This window comes from Temnothorax curvispinosus, unplaced genomic scaffold (genome assembly GCF_003070985.1).
Source record: "Temnothorax curvispinosus isolate PA1 unplaced genomic scaffold, ASM307098v1 QBEX01000525.1, whole genome shotgun sequence".
NCBI classification, from domain to species: Eukaryota; Metazoa; Arthropoda; class Insecta; order Hymenoptera; family Formicidae; genus Temnothorax; species Temnothorax curvispinosus.
Genome location: NW_020210305.1, coordinates 829,149 through 847,702, shown reverse-complemented (window position 1 = coordinate 847,702; position 18,554 = coordinate 829,149). Strand labels below are relative to the sequence as shown.

The 18,554-nt window shown below is 34.9% G+C and overlaps 1 protein-coding gene across 7 annotated transcripts in view; it reads right to left on the bottom strand.

The window, feature by feature from the left end:
* Positions 1-11,952: 11,952 nt before the first annotated feature.
* Positions 11,953-18,554, bottom strand: part of LOC112455208 (neurotrimin) — a 175,304-nt gene continuing 168,702 nt past the window's right edge. For all 7 annotated transcript variants that reach the window (XM_025017013.1, XM_025017030.1, XM_025017041.1 and 4 more), the window contains one exon: positions 11,953-14,358. In XM_025017013.1, the coding sequence (XP_024872781.1) occupies positions 14,210-14,358 (149 nt within the window). In that variant the 3' untranslated portion in view covers positions 11,953-14,209. The remainder of the gene's footprint in view (positions 14,359-18,554) is intronic.

The following is an 18,554-nucleotide window of genomic DNA, read 5'->3' as shown; positions in this document are numbered from 1 at the left end:
TATCTAGTCTTTAGAACAAATTAACGCATTAAAAAGTTGACTAAAAGGATGTATTGTAAGAAATGTATCTATATTTTAATATTAACAAATCAACTTGTACTTCCTCGATATATATTTTTAAGTCACTTTCTCTATTTTTGATGCTATAAATTCTGTATTATATTAAACAAAATTTATTTAAAAATTTTTAATCAAGCACTTTTAAAAATAATTTAATTAAACTTGAATTATAAATCAATTCCGCAAATCTATTTTAGTTATATAATTAACAATGTACAGCACAAATCCATTTATCGGTCATTTTAGATTCAATGCACATACAAGTTCTTCGTGTTAAGTGATAAAGGTTTACATTAATCTTTGTTAAAATGCACGTTCGTATTCTGCGGAAGATAAATAAGTCGTTAAATGGTCGCGATAGAGCAAATTTTCTTACTTCGTCGCGCTAAATGTGGGAGATAAAACGGGCTTAAAAATTAAGACTTAGCCGTTGAGCTCATAGTATCATAGTATTATGTTATCCGCGTAATGAATATATATGCAAGAGATATGCAGCATAGATAACAAGGTAACCTTACGTAACAGGGTAACTGTTTAACTAAAAAAAAAGAGAAAACTCAAAGCTTCCATTAATAATAAGTCATAACTGCTGGCGTGTGCGTCCGCCGCGCGCGTATTCGCGTGTTTATCGAGAGCCCGACTTGCGATGCACAAGCGGATACACATGTTAGACTTCAACCAGATTTCGGTAGTAAATCTGAGTTTACAAGGGGGAGAGAGATTCAACGTGCTGCCCAGGCCCGGCACGGAATTTATGTGCAGCCGTTCTCCCCTTTGCTATGGTTATGCAGGTAGATGCACGGCAGCAACGTTTTTCTCCCTGATCCGCATCTCGCGCACCGACCTTTGTAATGCATTGCGAGCGACAGACGCATCGTATCTCGATTACAATTGGAGTGCGGGAGTGCCTTTTGCCGGATGTTATAGCTGATCGACGCATTCGGAACGTTTCACAGTGCGTGACATCGTTAAAACGAATTTACAGCGCGCTAAGCGCGATTTATGGCGCTGCCAAATTTCGCGATACATTCTCCCGCAAGGTATACGCGGGCTCGCGAGAGAACGATACAGGAAGAAGACGTCAAAGTTATACGGAATTCACGGAGCATCGCGTTTTGAGCCATGACGCGCGCCGGCCGGTGACGATTATGTGACTTATATGGCTTACTATGCATACTATTATTATTACCTAACACAGTAATCAAAAGTAATAGGGTAATTAAAGAAGAAATCTTCGAAATCTAGAGTCGCGTTCTCACTTCTCTTGTAATAGCACAAAATCACAGTACCATTCTCGTCTAAGATAACAGGGCGCCGAGACCGTTTTGTCAGGATCCTCTTGACGTCGGGAACGTGAGATCGTTATTTCATTATGGTTAATTTGAGACTGAGTGCGCTCATGGGGAGGCCAACGAGATAACAGAGGGATTCCCGTCATTAGAGGGACGCATCTAGTGAAGATTAACGAGCTCTTTGCTGCACAATATCATGTGTGCACCACGTGCTAAATATAATATTTATTTATGTTTATTCCTAACGCCTCTCCATGCGAGATGACGGAATGTTTTTTAGTATTCAGTCTTTATCAAAGAAGGGACCAACGCGCCAAATATTATTGTCAACGATAACGTATCGGCTATGAATATTTTTTATTGACACAAGTAAACGAGTATTGCAAGTTAATTTATCTCACTCGCTAATTTTATTGTGTAACTTTTAAATATAGCAAGAATAACTTACTTTATTTACTTTATTTTCTGATTTGAACATATTTTTATCCATATTTTTTTAATTCAAAGAACTGGCTAAAAGAAAATTAAAATATGTTCTTATAAAAGTTCTAATAGCAGGCATAAAAGAGAGATGAGAATATATAGAAGAGAATCTCCTTCAGTAAATTATTATATTAATTTTGTAAAGATAAAATAAAAAATACAGGTTGTTAATTGTTGGATTATCGATCCACTGTTATTCCGTTACTCTTTGCACGCACCTATGAATAAATAGATAAGTATAAAGCAGCAATATAACATGATTACGTTCATGTAAAAAACGTATTATAACGTTAAATTTAACGATAACTTGGGATTATTTTTTACTGTAATTTTACTGTAATATCGTTATGCGCCATGATTTATGTATCGTAAAATAGAGAGTACAGACAAATATGAGAAAGTTTTGTGTTATATAATATTGCACGACATAATAAGTAAAATATAAATAAGAATTCATACGTTAGCATCAATATCGGATTCCATGATTGGACGAATTTAGCTGGAAAGGGATAAGGTTGTCGACGCAACGCCAATATTGGCTTGGAGGATTGGCTGATCAAGTCGTGTTCCTGCACGGAATCTTGTTTGCTTCACGTAGCTTTTATATTGAATCGCTTGTATTTCGCGAAAATCCCACGTATTGGTTGCTAAATTAAATTAGACAGCATTCGATGGGACAGAATGCGTTTTGTTTCACAAGTTACAAGCTTTCAATCTATTGTCTCGCGTCTTTCACGATGGCGTGCAACAAATTCAAATTTGTAGTTATTTATTTATAACTTTGAAAGGATGATATATCGTATTAAGATGTTATTGTGCTATATTAATGCTAATATTAATTTAGTAATACAAGTATTAGTAATAACATCATTTCTATATTAACATATTCTTTTACAAAATATAAAATAGCATTTGAAGAAGTTATAATCATCAAAAAATAAAAAATTTAAAAGCTAAATTGTAAAATAAACTGAACAAACCATTTAACTTTAAAATATTAATTCCTTTCACCCGAAATCTCATAATCGATCGCACAGTATGATATGATGTTGATGATCCTAGGTAGAGATAGTACTGAGACATATCCTCACCAATAGTTACTTAGGTCTTAGGTTATATGTACTTTCCTTCAAATGCTATCTACAATTGCCATAGTTCACAGACTATATACTAGAATTTCAATCCCTGTCGAGTGCAATATATATGTAAGAGTATATCTCAACTTCTTAATAGATTTAGAGGAATACTGCATAAACTTCATTGAACTTAGGCAGAGTACGTCGCGTTACTATTGGCATTACTCTATTATAATTTTTTAATTACGGAATTGATCGAGGCTGTATGCCCCGCGAATTTTATTAATCCTAAATCCCTTTATACATACTTTTTCATATTGCTCTAAAACAATATTTAGAACATTCGCACCGTGAAACGAGTGGGAATATGTAAGAAAAGAAAAAAAAACAGAAGAAGAAAGGGAAATCGCGGAAGGGCTCGGCCTCGTAAGATTTATGAGGCCCGACGAGGTCTTTGCTGTGGACTCCGTGTGTACTTACGACCCTAAGATATTGCGGTCGTTTCCCTTTGGTCAGGCAAGCCGAGAAAGTCAGTGGGCGCACCGTTCGTCCGACTCCTTTTTGCCCCAAGAACGATCGGGCCTCCTGTCTCCCCCCCTCTCTCCCCATTTCTCCCATCAATTCATTGGATTTTTAGCAGCGAATGGTTATAACCGCCACTATCGCGTGAAATGTGCCCCCACCAAGTTAAAAATTGGCTTCTAATATGATATATGCCGGTCACCATATGGCCGAGAAAGTGCCGCAAAACGGACGATATTTTCAGTTTCTTCGAATACCGCTTATTTCTACCCTCTCTCATTTCTCCAACCTACCCTTCTCTCTCCCATGTTCTCGTCCTACGTTCATTCTTACTTCCTCTCCTCCATCGCTCTTCTTTCGCAACAGTCTCTCTGTTCTCCCTTGTGCAATCCTCCCCCTCCCCCTTTTTCCGCCGTTCTCTAACGTATTATTGGAAAGCGATAGTATTTTCGTGCCGGCGGTTCTCTTATGGCGCGGTCATATTTCATGACCCTATTCTAGAGAGGCGAGAACACGAGCAATGGAGGTGAGGGTAGCAGACAGGGATAACGGGCGAGAATACGGGTGCATTTAATATGCAATTGCCGAGCGCGCTACTGGAGGATAAACCTCTTGAAGGATCGACGTGAATCAGGGTCACGTGGAACCTTCAAGTCGCGCTTAAGACGCGATCTAGTCCTCGCGCGTGAGCGACGTTTAACTTTCAAGGTTCCTGAAACTTTACAACGGGACATACTTAAAATACCCTGATGCTTAACTGAGCTTACCTATGAGTTAGCCACATTTGTAAAAAAAATAAAATTTTCCTTTAATGTCTAAATTATAAATTGTGTCGTCAGCACGCATAACAGAGAATTTATTATCTTGCAACATGCACGTAGTTTGTCGCTTATCTGTGAAATATTTTTCCCGTAGTCAATTTGTCATTGTTTTCTAATTAATTTGGTCATAAAAATGAATATGTCTAAATAGTAAAAGTCAATCAATTATAGCAACAATTTGTTCGTGAAATCACAGTATTGAAACTACGCAACTCTCTGAATTCTTATCAAACTAAGTACGAAGTTATACAATGAGGAAAGAATCTTGGATCTAGCACATAGACAAAGAGAAAGGGAGAAATGAGGAGAACGGGCAGATCCCTTCGTAGTTGCCGACGATTCAGATTAAACGAGGCCGATTAATCGCATCTAATTGCACAACTCGGGACGAACTATTAATTCCCGTTTGAGAGAGTGGGATTACCAATCACTAAGTAGATCCAGTCGTCATCTAGTCAGATCTTCGTCTCTATTATAGTCTTACATTTAATGTACAAGAAATGGTATACTTCAATGCAATTATCGTAAGCATCACAATTTGGAGTAATACAAAAATTTAATTTTAATGATACAGACAATTTTTTATTTTATTTTAGATAATTATATAAAGAAAATAGACAATTTCTAGAATCTTATTTTGCAAATTTGTAACAGACATTATAATAGTGAATTGAAGATATCATGGAAAGAAAAATATTATTTATATTCAAATTTTTCTGCACATGTGTATATAACTCATATTACTTATTTATTTTTCCAAAGCTTCATTTATATTATTTTTCTCGTAAATTATGTTTGACATTTTTGTAATTCTCTACAATTCTTGTGTACATTCTATATCTATAATTTATATTATATACAGCTTTATAATTATACAAATCAAATAAATATATTTTAAATGAGTTGTGTAGCCACTTGATTAACAAAGAATGTAATTATATAGAATTCAAATTGTGCCAGCAATAAATTTAATAAAACAATTAAATTTTTGATAGTAAATGTGATATACGGTTGAAATAAGACGGGTAAAATAAGATTGCGAGGATGAATGAACGAAGAATGGAATACGTAGAGACATCGAAGAAATATAATTTATTTATGATAGCCAGCGCGGGTGATAAAAGTCTTAGCAAACGAGACTGAAATTGAGCCAGACATTGTTCTTTATTACGGCGGAGACTCGTCGGTGTTCGAGTGGTTTGCATAATGCATTGCGGTTTGGCGCCAGAATAATTAGAACCTTTATTTTACCTTTTTTCCATTTTATGGAGTTATCGATCACCGAGAGTAATCTATCTTTTTAAATAACGTAAATCTGGTATAGTTTGTATAGAAAATTTTTTGAAAAAATCTATTTAAAATAAATAAATTATCATAATTTAAAATTTAAATAATACAATTATTAGATCGTTTTAATATTGTAATAATTAAAGATTTTATATTATTTTTCGTTGCTAAAATATGTGAGATGACATAAATATAAATTTGTTTCTATTTGAATGTACAAGAATAGGAATTGAAATACATATATGTTTAAAAAAATTATTACTGCTCGTGTAAATGTCGCACTATAACACAATTTAGATTTCTATTTTTTATAACATTAATTTTTACGTCGTGCGGTTAGACGACCCTATTAGATATTTAAAAACAACAAGCATTTAATTTTATTTAGTATATTACATGGACCGATTACGCAAGCCAATTAACACATTTATCTCTGATTAAAATATTTTGTTTACAGATCAACAATTTAATGTGTTAATATGCATTTAACATTTTGCGCGTAAAACATGATAAAGGTTTTACTTCTTCAAGTTAAATCTCCAGATTATAGCGCGATCGATATCTTATTCCTTGCGTAGCGTAATTTATACGATAACGTTCGCAGCTATCTAAAACTTAGCACGGATTCAGAATATCGCGCGCGGAAATAATCTCATCGTAAAGATTGCACAAGGATGGCACGCAGAGTCCTCCGTGTGAAGTGACCTCGTCAGATCGATTCAATTCCAGGCGATGAGCGACGTCGAGGAGAGAGCGAACAAAACTAGACGAGCTCGCCTGCCGATCTCTTCCATCTCGACGAGAGAGGATCAACGCCGGATAATAGGACTTTTTGACATGCGAGAGACTATTCCGGTTCTACTGGATGGGCCTAGAGAAAAAATCGTGCTTATTGCTGACTCCGCGGAAACGACTTACGCATCGCTGCGTGCAAAAATAATGTGACACGAGCTCCGGTATGTGATGTCAGCTGCTTCGCTTCACTTCATATTTCTGATTACCATTGGCTCGTTCATATACGTGTTACATGCTAATATCATTTTTATTTCTTCTTTACGCGTTGCTATGCTTTATTCACTTTAATGAGTATATGAAGAAAAACGCGTTGTCTGTTTTTATTTAAAAAGTAATTAGCAATATGCAATAAATATACCAGACGCAAGTTGTGCATTATGGGACAAAATGTAATAAGTATATTTATCTGAACTAAATTTAAAAAAATGGGATATCTGCGAGATTTTGGTAGGAAATATAGTTTTAAATAAACAACAGAAAAATGCTATTCAATCCTCAACTACATACACACATTATATAAATATAACGAAACTGACACATCGAGATGAAGTTTAATTAAATAGTATTTATTATATCAAATATGTCTGTGTTTAAAGGATATTACATATTTCCATAAAGCATATTACATATTTTAATTCTTGTACCTTCAAATAGAAATAAATTTTACCTTGTGTATATTTTGGCAATATAAATAACATTATAATATCTAATTATCGCGATATCAAATCTTTTATTATAATTTGAAAATTAAATCATGTTTTATCAATAGAAAATTTGTTATAACTTAATTCATTTAGTTATAACAAATTTAATTAGCAACTAGATTGTTGTCAATAATAAAAAATAGATAAATCAGAATTGATTAACACCATTATTTATTGACATACTAATACGTTAGTATGGGAACATTGATCAAATTTAGCTTAATAACGTTCAATTTTAATAAATAATTATTTAATTGTAATAGAGATTATTCTGATTGTAATAGTTAAATCGAATTTTCGACATGACTTGTCAGGAGGAAGAGAGAAAAGTAAATGGAAGCTGAGAGATAGAATAAGATACTCTCATACGTACATTCTCGTATAAGATCCGAATCGAAGTCTTTCCCACAGGGCTACAAGAGACACTTTCGAGATTACTTTCCTACCTGTCCGAAGCGAATTGATCCAAAAACCATACGGCACTTTCTGTCTGTTGCATTATTTTCGCCGAATATCCAATCGTAGGGAGAGCCGATGAAAAATTGCTTTATGCAATTTTAGAAATTGATTTCGTTAGTCTCTGTATGTATTGTAATGTAGTTCTGTACATATCAATCTTCGATATTTGAGTGAATGCCAGTCACGTGATTTTTAACGTGGTATAGTCAATAAACTGAAAAAGCTCCTAGGCAAAAGACACATTTCATTCTTTCAGCGAGATGCAGAGATAGTTTTTTTTTGTAACAGAAACGTTTTATATTATTATAATTACGTATATATTTATCTATTTAATAAAATGCGTCTTTCTTTTCGAGCAATCTTTCCGATTATTATAATTGTAATATCATCAGTCCTTTACTTTATCTATATAAATGTAATTTCTAATGTTTCTTTTATGTTTAGAGTGATTAATTACTTCATTTAAAAAATACTATGGCAAAGAATATAAATATAACAACATTTATGTTTTGAGCAAAACATATAAAGATAATAATATTCTTATAAGTATTAATTTTTCAGCTGTATTTCTTACGAGCGGTTTACCGTATGTAACTCATTGTCAGACATATACTATTACAAGAATAAGCAGTGCGACTTGTAGAGCACTCGATCCACTAATTCAATTAAACCCGGATAGAACATCAATTTTGATATTCGGGCTGTCAAGGAGTGTTCCGAACACGTTCGGTACGACCGGTAATGGCCGCTCAGGGGTGGAGAATAGGAGACTGTACTAACTTCCGCGAGTCGATAATGTCCCATAATTAGTAACTACCAAAATGTCGAGGTAAGGGAGGAATATATATAGAGAGTTGGACAGCCATCGAGGGATCGCCGTATATCGAGAAGGTAATCATCGTGATGGTCGTCGTCGAATTATTTATTATTATTATCGCTATTGTTCATTACGAACAGAACAACTGCAATAAGCATCAAAGTCTCCCAATGTCTCGCCCGATTTGGTAGCACAATATAAATCTATTGTACCGTATTATAGATATGATTATACGTCACGATCGTCCAACTATGGATTAGACGGTCGCGCTACGAATCGTTTCTTGACCATTCCGTCCCGTCGTCGCTACTGTACCATCCAATTCCAAGGAGAGGGGAAAAAAATAAATGGTACAGGAGCCAGGAGCTGATTGATCGTTCACCGTGCGTCCGTCTCGATTCGCTGACCCCGCTCTTTTTCCAACTCCCTTTTTTAATCGCCAGTCATTTTCTCGCCGACTGCACCGATATGTACGCGCATGTAACCACGCTTGCCCGCAGCGGCAATCCTCAGTTGAAATACACGGCGCGGGGCCAAATGCCGGATTTGCAAAATCGCATGGGCGTAAATAACCGCGAAATGAAACGCAGAGAACCTGTTTGCCGGAATCCTCCGTTGGGATCGATGCACTTTGTTTTTTGCGGCGTGTCACTCGGGAAGAGCAAAACTTTAAATCACAAAAACATACTTTCCTCGCAGGGTGAATTTTAAACTTGTTGAAATTCTGTTTTAATTAAAACATAATTTAATTTTCCAATTCACTTTCTCACGATACTTAATACAGAAGAATATGCAAGGTGCGGTACTGTCAGTACAAATTTTATCGAGAAACAATCAACTCTAAATTAATCACAAAATTAATTACTAAATAATAATACGTAGTTGTAAAACGTTCTGTGGATATGTTTCTCACATATCCTATATATTCATTAGTATATTCCATATACTAATGTATACAGTACTCTTAGTTTTACTTGTTAACACCTACGCTTTAATGCAGCCATAGCACGGTATGCAACAGCTCGTGACCACTTCGCATTCATTCGGCTTGCCTATCACGTGTGCCGAGCAGTGGGCGTACCTTTGTTCAAAGCAAGGGTATCATTGTCCTTATCAACTAACCATAACAGAACCCGAGTTGAATTCAGTGTAATTTCGTTACAATGTTTCATTATGCATCTAAAATTTTTCAATAAAGATAAATCTCATCGATTACAAACAAAGACTGTTTTTAAACTGATGCGATGTGTGTTCAAAATTTTATATTACTATAATCTATAAATCAAATTTAAAGATGCATAATTATATCTATTTTTATTCATTTTAGATGAATTACATTTGAGTTCTTTCAAAGCTATCTTTTAATGCTCCAATTCACATCTAAGAATTATCAAGTTTCAAATTTTATATCAGTTCGAAATTAATCAAAATCTGATCTTTAATAAGCTATTCCTTTCTGCCAAACTTAAAATTCATTAATCTTCTCTTTTTAATAGAAATAATCGTGATTATATAACAAAGAACTATTTACAAGAAAACCAATACAGGTGAAAGAAAAGGTTTCGAAGATATATCGACAAGGCATAGAAACGTGTTGTACTCTTTTTCATGTCACTATGGAAAAAAGTTTGTGAACAAGGAACCGTGTAGCATTTGTCTCTTCTTAAGTTTGGCAAGAAGATCGATCGCTGCTACTGTTATAGAACGAAAAAGGGGTCAGAGTAGAAACTATACTATTATGATATTTTGTTTCTAACTATTAATTTCAAATTACGTTTAAAGCAAACAATATACGAGAATGTTATATCAATTAACACTAGATAAAGTTAATTATTAATAGAACAATAAACTTAAACCAGTCATGTTATATAAGGCATTTGCAATCGAGATCTTTGCAATGTAGCATTAACTCATTACAGATCGCACGAAAATCGTTTTATCGTATACTTATACAAGCAAACGCAATAATTTTAATTAAAATTTCAATGAATGCGCTCGTATTTAATGACATGTAACTGATTAAAGTTACCGATTCTAATTACTGCGGTAATATTCACCTCTTCAGCTAAAATTAAATGGCAGACTAAAAGTTGTTGCCATACAATTAATTAGGAAATACACAACGTTAAATACTTAACACACACATTTGTGCGTACATATGTAATTAATGTATATTTATGATAAACATTTAATACGTCCATATTTTAATTATGTAATATATATTAAAACTTAATATGTCACAAATGGTGACTTTTCAAAGAGAAATGCTGGAATTATTTCCTCTTATATTTCGCGCAACATGATGCATATTATCTGATATCAATGTAGGTACTGTAAAGTCCTTTTAAACTTAACAATGAATGTGCAAATTTTTTAATTTAGTACATTGTCTACACCCATGGATCAATGCAAAGCATGAGTTACATGTTTAATGATAATAATTTAATAGTAATTTAATTGCACACGTCATATGTTATACACAGTATTCATGTTGTTAATTAATTACATCTTTTAATATAACACAATCGAAATATGAACATAAAATCATTGCCAATATCATTAACATATGAAGTAAAATTGTACACATATATTACTTATATGTACTTGGTTAAACATATTTTAAACATTATTTTAAAGCTTTTTAACATGACGTACAAATTATTTAATATTTTATATATACATAAAGACATATTGACTGTGTAAATTTTAAACTTATACACTTAATCAATCGATAAAAATTGCTATACAATATGTATGAAGATTTATGTATTATAAAAATTCTAGAAATATTAACTTACATGCGTACTCGTAAAATTATCTATAAAAACTGTAATAATACTGTAACACGCAGTGAAGTTCGCGAATATTTTTTCGAAGAAAATATGAAACACATTTCATTTGACTTCATGAAATATGTCCCATGTAATGTACGTTATACTCTCAGTTAAAATAAACAAATATTATTTGCTGTCGCAATACGTGAAACATGTTTATTATAATATGTCCTTATGATGCTAATTTATGATACATCAGTAGGTAAATTAATAAAATCGTTAAAAATAAAAATTAATAAATGTAATATATTTTCCACAAAAATTTATTATGATATTACTGATGCTCATATTAATTATAACTTATATATAATTAAAATTAAATATATATAATTTATTATAAATATAATTTTTCAATAATTAAATAAAAAATACTCGACATAAAAGAATTTATTAATCATCCATATTAACTGTAATTTTATGATGCGCGGCTATAATTTTACTATTTAATAAGTATTCTAAATTTTACTAATATTTATAATATTTTTAAGATATATTTAAATTTATTTTCTTCCAAATTGTAATAAAATTATTTATAAATCGAATTATGTATTAACTCACACATACACATGCATAAATAATTAATGATACTTACCTCTCTCTTTCTTTCCTCTTGCAAGAAAATTTTCTTTCCTTTCAATTTTTCGTTCTGAAGAAAATACGGGAACATACAACAAAAAAATAAAATCTGCAACGTAAATACAAACATATTATTAAAAAATTATTGCAAATGTAATACTGATTACAGGATAATTAAATATTCGGCTTATTGCAAGGATGTTTATTAATAAACAACGCGTGCGCATAATGGCAGTCATGTACTCGATTTATTAAGATATACAGGCCGACAGTTCCACTATCTATATCTAATCGTCGGTGCGCGTATCATTCGAGGCGATGCACCCAGTACATAAAAATCGTTTGACATAGTGAAATCGTCGGACATGATACATTAATAACGTTATATTATAACTTAATTTGAGATATAGCTACGATCGCTGCAGCCTCATTGGTATTCTACTAAACGACGTTATCGTATCGAATACCGCCGTATATCATCTCAAACAGTATATAATATTCACAACACTCGCCTTCTACACTCGGTTTAACAAGCGCAGCCTCGAGTCATCCTCTCAAAGACGACGATCCAGACTGATCACAGCACAACGTATCTACAATATTTACAGAATTAACAGGGAAAGGCGCATACAACATGTCACATCCGTTTCGCCTGAGATCGAACGGTATGATGGCAATTTACGATATGATCAGGTACAACGTAAGAGGAGATTCAAAGTGGTTGAAGCGTCGCAAGAGCATTCTCTTCGTATATGCCCATGATAGCCGGACCCTCGCGGTCACGCGATGGACAAAACGAGGAGTGAAAAATAGGAATTTGCGCGAATATGAGTATCACTTTCGGAAATGCCGTTGCCAATCAATTTTTCGACAATATAGCGATTCGAGAACGAGAGAGTGATATTTATATATATATGTATATACGCCCTATATTCAACATTAATTGTAACAAGAGTACGCGCTGCACCTTTTTCTGGATTGTTACACGTTTCTGATAACCGCGGTCGCGCGACCGCGCGATAGAAACCGTACTTACGCTCCATCGAAATGTCACAATCGCGCAAAAAGAAGCCACGAAGCTCTCTGCGTCACCGTCGTCGATGATTCGAGGCTACTTGATGTCTAGCGTTAATTCTTTCCCCAGGACACTCATACTCGGGCGCGAACTTACAGATTTCCGTTTTGAACTCTGTTAGCAGTCGCACCCCGCATAAACGCATGTAGGACCACGCGCTCGAATTATACTTGCACTCCTTATCAATCGAACAGCTAATTACGAGATTACCGAGCGATGCGTCTCGACATAACTACGATCCGTACGTATGTGTATATATATATCTATATATATATCTGTTTATTTATATTCTTTTTTACGGTTTTTTATGTATACGTATATGTATATTTACTGAATACAGTTCTCTCTTGTCTTTCTCGTGATATGGCGAAAATGCGTGCGTATAACACAAAAATGTCGATGAGAAAGTATATGAACCTATCCCTCAATTTTTCCAAAAGAAAACAATTAATTAGCGCCTAATAGTTATTGAATGGTTTATAGCGAATTACGGCAAATGTACATGACGTTTCGTTTCGCACGGAATCCGATGTATCGGAATCTGATGAATATGAGTGAAAAATATATCGGGGGGGGGGGGGGGGGAAATAGTTACGTATGATCGAGCAGCGTTCGGAGAATGTTACATTTAATATGCGGCCAATCGTGAATTGCGATATTTTTGAAATCTGCGTGTTACGGGGGAAATATTATAGAGGTCATACTAGAATGAATCCGAGCAGATTCACCGTTGTTGTGTTCCGAATTATCAAGCTTTTGCTAATCTAACATTTCGCATCGATTAAGTAGAAAAGATCAGAGGCGGACACGAGTGCCGGGCGGGGATTTTCAGTCCTCGAGATATCCCGAATTTCCAGCGAGAAGTCTCTGGTTTCCTCGCCACGGTTTAAGTATTCCCAATCCCCGAAGCTACTCAGCGCGGGATCACCCGGTGGAAGGACATCGCGGGTGACGGGTCGCTCTCAATGTATGCGCCGCGCAGCATTTCTCCTTGACGTTTCCGTTCAAGAGAGATCGTTGAGACGGTCGCGAAACGCGAGAAGCTTGTCCGTGTATAGGGATACCGAGTCGGGCTATTTTCACACAAGCGCCGATCAGTCGAGAAAGCCTAAATGTTAACTTCGTACTCACCGCATATATATACTTACACAACATATTTTATATATATATTCATATATTTATATATATTATATATATATATATCTTCTTTGCGCTCTTTTTCTCTCTGTATAAGTTTACTTTTAGTACGAAAATAATTTTAAGCGCGGCCCGTTTCGTCGCACTCGTCCGTCATTTGCCCGGAGACGGCGCACCGGGAAACGGTAACCGCGCGCGCACCGGCAGTCTCCGGCCCGGTTACCGACCAATAAACACTAGAACTGGAAGCCCCGTTCCTGCGACGTGAGAATCACCTTCGGATGGCCGGTAGCAGCAGTGACAGAAGGCTCGAGGAGAGATGAAGAACGAGCCGCGCACGATGGTACACGCCCGGGCTCCGGACGTCCGGCACCTCACCCGGTGGCCTCATCGACGCCGGGCCGTAATCCCTATCGTAGTCTGGAAACAGACAAAACTACGCTGCGGTTGTTCCAGCAGAACGGGAACACTTATATGGACATAATAAAGAAACCATTCATTCTCGAGTATAATTTCTAACTTGTTCCCGAAAAGAAGAGCTACGAGAAGAAAAGAAAGTTGAGAAAAAGACTGAAACATTAAGATATAAAATATTATGGCCAATATTCATAGTCAGATCTTATATCTAAAAATCGTCTTAAGTTTATCTTTAGATACTCCGTAGCCAATGAAACGAGCCGTTCAGCATCTAAAGATAAACTTAAGACAATCTTAAGATCTGACTATGAATATCAGCCTATACTTTCGTTGATCAGTCCTGGGATATATTGAGCAAAGTACACGCGGTCATAGATCTTTAGATGTCGTTATAAATTTGAGCATTTACAATTATAAATAATTTTATAAGATCGAGATATATAAGTATACAAGTGCTATTTTATGTACTTTAAGAGTTTATAAATATATCTGGAAAATCGAGAAAATATATTACATAAATCTCAATTCTATTTCTCTCTCATATTCCTTCGTTTTCTTCTACCGGGTTATAATTGATTTACTGTTCTTGATGAGACCAATAATTCAATACAGATGAGCATATAAAAACACCTAAAATATCTCTAAAGGTTATGCATTGTTCTCTGTAAAATGCGTTACTATAAAAGTTGTAAAATTGAAGAACAGGTAAAATGTTTTCAACGAATTGCATGTGTTTAATGCATTTAGTCGACGTAATGGCGTCTATTTATATATGTGATGAAATTCATTTATCATAATAATATTATTTTTGTGACATAAATACATTATACAGTAGACTATCCAACTCGTTATACGACGGAACAAGCAGAAGATCGAACAAGAGAGAAACGCGAGTGTAGTAGTTATTTGCAAGTGTCTAGTTAGCTTATATAATCCAAGCTATACTAGATTATTTCTGTTGATTGGGTTAACAAGTTTTCAAAAATTTGATTGATTCTATATAATCTCTATATAATCAATTATAAATCGTTTTAGAATAATTGTCGTAAAAATTTCTTCGATATAATATACTTTGCTGCAGACTATGCGCTGGAAATGGACATTTAATCAATATATGCAACAGTTAGAACCATTTTAAACCTGTCCATCAATTCCCATCAAATAACATGGACTGTGTTATCCAATTTTACTTATAACAGAAAAGAAACCGTTATTAATAAAATATTATTTTATTAAAAATACGAATTACTTATTCATAATAAATATATTATTTATATATTCAAAAATCGAGTTTTATTTGCTTTTTTCTTAATAAATATAAAATTTGTATATTCAAAAAATAAATTTTATTTCTCTTATAAGCGTGAATCCTGCGTAAATAATTTACATCCGTCTCAGTGTTAGTTGCGATATTTGTGACAGCAATCTGAGATTTGTATTTCTGTCACAAATATCATAACTAGCACTTATAATAAAGAAAGCTCGAGTGCGCTGCTAATAGTAAAGGAGACAGTTTATTAATCAACCAAAAAATAATATTCTTTCGCGCCGGTCAATGGGGTTAGCCGCAAGGCAGACGACCATCGGAATACCATTTTGCACTTTGTATCGCCAACCGCGAACACCACCGCCGCGCCGTCGACACCGCGTTTTGGACAAACTTCTTGGTTGTATTTTCACGTAACGTGGCCCGTGCTATCGCCGTTTGCCAGCTGCGCGGCGCCCGGAACAAATAGTTGGTAGCGCTTGAGAATACGCGAAAATCGTCAAGCTCGGCGGCTCATTTCCTCGGTGGCCTCATTCTCGGCGCGACCGTATACATGCACGTACGGTAACGAGCGGATACGGAAGATAAATACGAGGAGTTGTTGCGGATAATGCGAAACGAGGGAGGGGGGACAAAGAGAGAGAGGGACGAGGAGGAGAGTCGTGAACCCCCCCCCCTGCTCGCGCGCGTCCAGGAATTAAATTCGAGCAAACTCTCGGTTCTACTGGAATTTCTACGATGTTCAACTCGCGCAAATCCCTTTTTAACGAGATAAAACCCTCGGCGATGAGAAGCGGCCAGGCCCCCCCCCACCCCCCCCAGAGAACGCAGAAGGGTAAATTCATTTGAGATTAAATACATCCGACGTCTGTTAAATCGGCTCTTATCAGTCGTTATCATCAAAGAAACCAGCCGGATGAAATGTTACTGGATTAATTGCGGCGCCGCAGTAATTCGCAGATGTGTCTTGCGAGCTTTTTCATTTGTTATGTGGCGAGAAGAGCGATGAGACACCGGTGAGATACGTAGCTAGGAGCTGCTACGCGAAGCGCGTCATGATATATCGTGCTTCCGGTGTGCTCAGCTACACTTAAAGTCCGTAAACTTTAATAAGGTTGTTTAAACAAATTTTTACGCTCCAGTACGCGAAAGAAAGTAATTTTCAACATAACTCTGCGAACGAAACAAAATTATATATGCTCTCTTATAACATTGTCTGATGATCATAACAATTAAAAATAAAAATAGTAAAAAGTCCTGATTCACATAGACCTACATCAAGCGTGAATTAACCCTTAAATAGATTTAATAATAAGTGTGTTAATAAAAGAGTTAAATTTACGCGTACGGTTAGTCTGAAGAGCGTATAAACAGTTATCGGTAAATTTTATAAATATCTACTGTATGAAGTAGATTGAATAGTATGCAGGCGTCAGAAACTTTAGAAAAAGCTCCATTTTTATCCGATTAAACTCACATCTACCGACAGTAACTTTTATTGATTGTCCGAACTTTGATAAATGAATTGAAGTCGAATCAACATCGCCACCTGTGGCACTAATGTATAGTCAGTAATGTTATAGAAACGAATATATCAATGACGGTAGGCCATACATCAGAATGTACGATTATTGCGGCGATAAAACTTCATGACCCCGATTTACCTTAATGACTTCCACCCACGGCATTATCGAATAATCTAGGATCTATTCTCTTGTAACAAGTTGCATTTATTAACAGCGGTACTATCTAGATGAAACAAAACTTTTACTCGTTTTATTAGTTTCACTATCAAACTGTTCCATTAAAATTTCAAAACTAGGTCATATTGACAATATTATTATTATAATACCTTCATATACTTAACAAATATTAAACAATATAACAGTCCTATAAAAAATATATTGTGCGTAGACTATGATATTCGAAATTTTATTTTAAGTAGTAATATTAATTAATAAGTAAATAATTTTTCAAGTTATTATTATCGTTATCCGTCTGGACTCTCTCTCTCTCTCTCTCTCTCTCTCGATCTGATAAAGTTTAAATTTCAATTATTATTTTCTGAAAAATTTATCTTATTTCTTAGCAAGCAGATATTTAGGACGTTTAGAACGATATTATCAAAATTTGTTCTCTGCAAAAAACTAGAATGTAACAACTTGAGAACAATGTCCTTTTTTGCTTTTATCCTAGCACTGGCAGATAGTCGTCCCAAATGCAAGGCGTTTCTCGAGAGTAGTTCATCGTACCCCTTGGCTTGCCCGCCAGAAACGGACGTCGAAACCGCACGTCCGTTCGGAAAAAGTTATTCCCACCTACCAGTAAAATCCACTGTACGTGACTTTCCGCATGGTCGGCGACAGACGAGCCATTTTCCAACACTTTAACAACATCTTTACTGGCGCTTTAGTCTGTACATTCTCTTACCATTGATTATATTTCAGTGGCTTCGAAATCGCTTCGAGGTATTCGAACTTCTGATTAGTTACAACAAACGCTAAAATCATTTGGCCACTTATCGAAAATACGTCAATAACTTTTTTCGACTGACTTGTGGCGTAACAAAAATCTTCTGCTGTACAAGTTCAATTTTAATCTATATTTACGAGTTTTTGTCTTTCATTGGTATAATCTATGTATATAATACAATAACATAACAAATGCTTACTCATTTGAACAAATTATTTTTTGTAAAGTATTCTGTTGCAATCAAATTTCTTGAATTAGATTTAATCAAGTGTATGCTGTCAAAAATTACGATAAATGGCCTGTAAAAATCATTCCATGTAATTTGTAATTTAACTTTCGTAGGTATTATAAAGTGAATATATATTAATTGTTTCTATAACAACAGAGATAAGAAGCGGTTGATTGTAAAAAATAGTCGAATAGTATACAAAATACAATTGTACGCACACGAGGTAAGAAG